Source organism: Gobio gobio (genome assembly GCF_949357685.1).
Source record: "Gobio gobio genome assembly, chromosome: 24".
Taxonomy (NCBI): domain Eukaryota; kingdom Metazoa; phylum Chordata; class Actinopteri; order Cypriniformes; family Gobionidae; genus Gobio; species Gobio gobio.
In genome coordinates, this window is record NC_137120.1 from 8,064,932 (window position 1) to 8,071,273 (window position 6,342).

Consider the following 6,342-nt stretch of genomic DNA (forward strand, 5'->3'; position numbering starts at 1 on the left):
CTGTCGTTTCGAATGCTTCAAAACAGTGCCATTGAGTGCCAAATAGCCCAATTGATTCGAAGCTTTGAAAATCTTAATTTCTCCCATGATCCATCCCAAGTCTAAACAACAGAAATGAGTTTTTGACCACTAGGGATAGGTATAGCGTATACAAGAGCGCCATCTAGCGTTCTCACCTGGAATTCGTACCTTTCCAAGAGTAGCTCCACCTTTTATATCGAAAGTAAATACATGAAAATAAATGAAATAGAAAGCTTTTAAAAACAGTTGACAAACAAATTCTTAAAAGTGAACGTAACAGTTTTTAATATCATATGAACATACAAAGATCCATCAAATAATTTTTTGATTTATGACTGTTTTAGCTCTAACACTTTCTGAAAATGTTTACAATAATGACCATCACGTGATGTTCCATTGGCCGTCTCCACCAAAGTATTTGGATTCTAGGTGATTCTACTACCATTCACCTGAAGAATATGAATTCACATGCAAAAAGAAAGACAGGATTGATACTTCAGTTACACAAACACACACAGTAAAACTAGAGACTTGAATTATAACTGGAGATCGACTGACAATTGATTTAACTGATAATTGTGACTGATTTACACCTTTCGGCTTTGTTCAAAAGCTGCCATTTAATTTTTTGTATGTTTTTCTATGATTACAGTGATATCGTCAACATGGTATATGGTATATATAAGAAGAAAAAAAAACAATGCACAGAGATTTAAATATGGAACAAAAAAATTAAATAAAAGCTCAAACTTGAAGATAATACTGCAAAAAAAGATTCACATCAAAGCTCTCACACACAGGCCAGAAGTGTTGAATTGGATGGCCAAATGTGTTTTTAAATCATGTGTCTCCTACTAACACACACTCGTGTTTCTAGAAGTGAGTGTTCAAGTGTCTATATCTCTAGAAACACTGTGATCTGACCTAAACATAGGCTACACAAAACTTCCTTTAATATATATATATTAAAGGCCTATATATAGGCTAATGCGTTTCTTTTCATCTATTGTTTTAATGAACAATAAATGCCATTTTAACGTTGCATGTCTGACCCATCAGAAGAACTAGTGAAGTACTCAAATACATGTGACATTCAGGCTAATATTTCCAGCCCTAAATCACACGGTGCAAAATACTTTGTAATAAAGTTTCAGAGTTGATCTGTAGATCAGTGTGAGCACACAAACCCATAGCATCATCTAAAGGGGGATTTAGAGGCTCTTACAACTACACATATACAGTGGATTCATTCTTCATTCACAATTTTAATCTAAAATAGTGATTCACATTAATGCATTTTCACACTTTTCTCTAAAGTGACTATATGGTGTGCGTTGAGTCCATCTGGTGGCCAAAACCTAAAATAATCATCAATATTTCACTTACTTTGCATCCATTTTATATTTCTTTGCCAATTACATTTTCTTAATTTAAGTTTTGTTGCTTTGCACATTTTCACTTTGCGTTATTTCAAGGCACAACTCTGCAAATGCGTTAGAAACACAAATGTAGAAATATTATTCATGCCAATAAAACACCATCAAATTTAAGCTGAGGACTGAGTAGCACCAACCCAACTGATATTCATCTACAAATCAAATATAGCCAGTCTTTTTAATTGAAGAGATGTTTAACAATAAAATATACATTCAGACGGAATGATTCTACGTTTGTCTGTATCGACTGATGGTTATTATGATGACGATGTTTGGAATTTTTACCTTACATAATAGCAACATGAATTATAATTATTAAATTAAACACACTAAACACAATTCAATTAATAAAAAACACCAGCAACAACATGGCAAATCTGAAAGGGACAAGAGTCTTTTTTATTATAGACATAACATTAGTTTTACAATTCAATTAATAAAAAACACCAGCAACAACATGGCAAATCTGAAAGGGACAAGAGTCTTTTTTATTATAGACATAACATTAGTTTTACTATGAAGTATTTGTCCCATTCATTTTCTCCATAAAGATTCACAATCTCTAGCAGCAGCTGCCTCCAACAATCACAATATTACAAACTTTGATTTGAAGAAAAAGAAAAGAGAAAAAACAAGACATGGGTAAAAGGACATAAATGAGGTAATGAACCCATGATTCTCTGGTTGATTTTTCTTCAGGAATATGGATAGTGCAGTTCTTCATGTGGGATTGGTCAATTAACACATTGTGTTACTGATAGATCTGTGGTAGATTCATACAGAATCATTCAAAATGTCAAGTTACTCAATGGAGAAAATGAATGGGATTTTACATTCTAACATATTACACATTTTACAAGCTTGAAAGATGTCACTTATTATACGTGATAAAGTGCGTGTGATGCTCATCTGATGTGGATAAAACATGCTAAATGATTATATGTAAATGTGGAGTGAGTGTTACACAGTTATTGAATAATCTTAGTTGTTAAGTGTTATAATACCACCGCAAACACAACGGAAAATCACATTTCACCACATCATCATTGACATTACAAACATTTAAATGAAGAAAATATCACAACAATACATAAATGATAGATTCAACAGTTTTAAAAAGAAAAAGCTTTTTTTAAATGTCCATTAATATATTTTCTGAATAAAAACATCACATGTTGTTTACAAATGGACATTTTATTAAAATATGTTTTACATTAAAAATCCTAAACCGCTTTCTCTTCCCCTTTCAATAAAGAGTCTTGAATGTCCAATTCGACATCTTGTACAACTTAGTCATATCTATATTTAACTCCTTGAGTTCCACTCCATTTGCCATTTACTGTAAATGTACAGATTCAATAAGGTTTTAAATCACACATTCTGTGTATGTTCTTCCTGTAACAAGAGAGAGAGAAATGGACAGTGCTGTTTAGAGTTACAGAAACCCACAGTACATAATGATTAAACAATCAGACACGATCATCACATCTGTCTGTAGGTGATACTTGCCATTTTTTGATCTCCTGTGATGATAGTAAATCACACCAGCAACTGCAGCTGACACCAGCAGAACAAAAACAACTATTCCTGCTACAGCTCCTGCAGACAGACCTGAACCTGGAACAGATGAAGACAGACAGACATTAGTGTGAGAGAATCTGACTGTGTGCTTCCCATTAGATACATCCTCTCTATGGACATTTTTCTCTCAATGGACAATATATATGTCCAAATTGGAGATGTGAAAGGCTAATTCCTCTATTATTCCAATGTGAAATGTGTGTTTATGAAATTTGGGTAAATTACCCAAAAACAATTTCCAAAGGAGAATTAGAGATTAACTTCCCGTGTATATAACTAAACTGTCTGTGCTTCAAATCCACACCTAACCTACGAGGTTAACCTCCAGAAGAGAGACGCCTCTTCGCTGTCGCCCTTGTGACATCTGTCATCATGAATTTTAAATGTGTTTGAAAAGCCGCCATGTTTCTGTTTGCCTTTCCACTACCATGTTTCCATGGCTTGTTGATAAGGCAAAAGCGTTATTCATTACTTTTACATCTTTATTATAATTAGTAAACTTAGGATAAAGTTTGACAAACAATATTCATAGATTTTTTGAAATGTAATATTTTGTGTTTGAATGAAATTCATGTGTTTGAATATAAAGTCAAGCTCCCTTAAGAACAGTGCATAAATAAACGGGACCACATGTTATGCAATCTGTTAATAAATTCAAAAATAGGAAGGGAGAAAACATACTCAAGTCAAACTGCCGCTTGTCCATTTGAGGTTCTGCTTTGGTTTCGTCTTGATCAGACAGAGAAGCTGGAAAACACCAACCATTGAAAATAAAGAAATCCGAAAGAACACAAGAATGGATCAATGTAAATGTAGGATCACAGGATTTCAGTAACATCATACATTTAATTATCTGCAAAATATTTCTCCAGAAAATCATCAGAAATGCATTATGGTAGAAAAATAATGGATTCATTTTCTAATATTAATGCTAATAAAAAATACCTCAGGGTAAATAACATTGACTCACCAGTGAGGCTCACACTGAATATTTTTATGGTGTCATCATGAGTGCTGCTGATTTTTTGGGTAATTTTTGTGCTGTCACACTTGCGGTTTCTGTTCAAGCTTTGCCTTTTGCCTGAACTCTCGCTTCTGATGATCTCAAGTTCATAACGTCCAGTGTGTTCAGATCTGATGTCTGTGATGGTCAGAGATCCGCTCTCATAGTCCACCTTCAGTCTGTCTCTGAATCTCCCGCCTTCTCCATCATATAAACAGCTCGTATTGGGATGTCCGTTGATCAGAGCTATACGAGTGCTGTTAAAATACCACAGTATCTTGTCATGTTGTTGTTTGGTTACACCAGTGTTTAGAGTGACGGATTCTCCCTCCATCCCTGGCACTTCATCTGCCACAGAACCAAACACACCTGAAAACACAAATAAAGTTAAGTGTGTGTATACAGCTTTCACACACATAAGGATAGATCCTGAAATCAGCTATATTGTGGCAACCAGCTAACCGTTCCCATGAGGAAAACAGATCAATAAACATAATAAATAATGTTTAATCAATATCTAAATGCTAAGATTGGAGGTAGGGTTAGGTCTATGGGATATGAAATATCATTAGCTTTGAATACAAACAGCAAAATAGTCTCCAAGAAGACACACAATCAAGCCTGTGCGCCTGCTGTTTAGCTAGGACAATGTTGGAGAAATGACCGAACATTATCTCAAGAGTGACTTATTAAAAAGAGAGACATGTAAGTGTATACGCACGATCATGTGGTTTGCCTAGAACTATGGTCGGTAACATGATTTCGCGTCAGCTGTCTTTTCATCCTTCCTGTCACTGTCATGCGTGTATTATTGAGGAATCATAAAAATAAGAGGAACTCGAGATTGCGGATAGCTGTGTCTTTATTCCACATGGGACTTCCATCCATCCATGCTTCCATCATACAAATTACAACTCTTCCTCAGTAAATGCACCCAACTTTATGTATCCATTTCTGCCACCTATAGTGGATCAAATAATATCCCACTCATTACAATGCGCGCATCAATATTGCCTTATTTTCTTTAAAATTTGTATTCTTCGTTGTTGTAAGGGTGGGTTTAGGGTAGGGTAGGTTATTCTTAAAATATAGCCTAGCCTACTAAATTATTTTAAACAGCTAACAATAGCCTACAATACAAGATGCGATGTTAGATAAAGGAACAATTATAAATGAAACTACAAAAGACGTTATTAATTACAAAATCAAAAACGTCTTACCGTCGACAAGCAAAAGCAGAATGAGCAAAAAACAGCGTTCCGTCATTTTATCAGTGTTGATTCAATCTCTTCCTGTATCACGCACACAAAAACCCGCCGTCAGTTATTTCACTTTAGCAAAGTCGATTCGAATATCAATTTAGGATAAATTAAAAACACGACTTATTTTTCCAGGCTATATCGTTACGTCTTAGCCAGGACAAAAAATAAAGCCGATAAAACGAAAGCAAAAGCGTAGGCAAATGTAAAAATCCCCAAAAGGAGGTGGGGATTTTTTTTAACAGCAGCATGACTTTAAGTGAAAGATAGGCTATATCAGTTGCATAAACATAGCTTAAGAGCTTGTATGACCAGTAGGCTAGCAGACGTCAAGGCTAATCAGTTTTACTTATGGTATCAAATTAGAAGACCATTCTACGTAGCCTACTGTGTGAAATGTATGAAACAATTGGATGATAACTTGTAAGTCTAGTCTTTATGATTTCGACATTGTCACATAGCTCTATGTCTAAATTGCTTATTTACTAATTGTGTCCGAGTTTATTTAACATGATCCGAATATCAAAGGTTATAATAAAGGTGATTAGACACATTTCCACAGACCTACAAGCTCACAGTGTGTTTTTTTCCGTAGCGGAAACTTCACTGAGTTACTGAAAGAATGCGACTGCATTCAAAGTGAAACTGCTGTTGTCTTTATCTATAGGCCTAGTATTTACAGAACTGTACTAACATCGACTTTTACATACGGCAGGTTGTGACGCATTGCCACATACAGAGACGAGCGAAATGTTTGAATTTGCATGGTGAGTTTTTTTTTCACCACTTACCCAGAGCCTTATAGAGAGAGAGAGTTGCGTCAACGGAAGTTCAAAACGCTTGATAGTCACGTGATTCATGTAGACCTCGAATAGTTCCAGGAAGTGCTTTGACGGGCAATTCAAATTGATAGTCACAGTGACAGAACTGCGCTTTTTGGTAATTAATAGTATGGACAATTACAGGCCTATAGCACTGGCCAGTGTTTTGTCCAAGGTCATTGAGAGGACATTACTGAATAAATTGGAACAGTTTGTCCTGA

The 6,342-nt window shown here is 35.1% G+C and overlaps 1 protein-coding gene across 4 annotated transcripts; it reads right to left on the reverse strand.

Annotated features, from left to right (window-relative positions):
- Nucleotides 1-1,828: 1,828 nt before the first annotated feature.
- On the reverse strand, nucleotides 1,829-6,138 carry LOC307120313 (uncharacterized protein). 4 transcript variants are annotated; one of them, XR_013815769.1, is made up of 6 exons: nucleotides 5,262-5,501; nucleotides 4,009-4,410; nucleotides 3,720-3,785; nucleotides 2,967-3,074; nucleotides 2,315-2,852; nucleotides 1,829-1,998 (listed from the first exon to the last, which is right to left on the reverse strand). XR_013815769.1 is itself a non-coding variant. In XM_079807299.1 (5 exons), exons 2-5 carry the CDS (start codon nucleotides 4,373-4,375, stop codon nucleotides 2,824-2,826), a joined length of 570 nt encoding a protein of 189 aa, XP_079663425.1. In that variant the 5' UTR covers nucleotides 4,376-4,410; nucleotides 6,092-6,138; the 3' UTR covers nucleotides 1,829-2,823. The 4 variants fall into 4 exon arrangements, 2 of the variants coding, with proteins under 2 accessions (XP_079663425.1, XP_079663424.1); XR_013815770.1 differs by having other exon boundaries at nucleotides 2,291-2,852; XM_079807299.1 differs by lacking the exon at nucleotides 5,262-5,501 and adding an exon at nucleotides 6,092-6,138 and having other exon boundaries at nucleotides 1,829-2,852.
- Nucleotides 6,139-6,342: the final 204 nt, after the last annotated feature.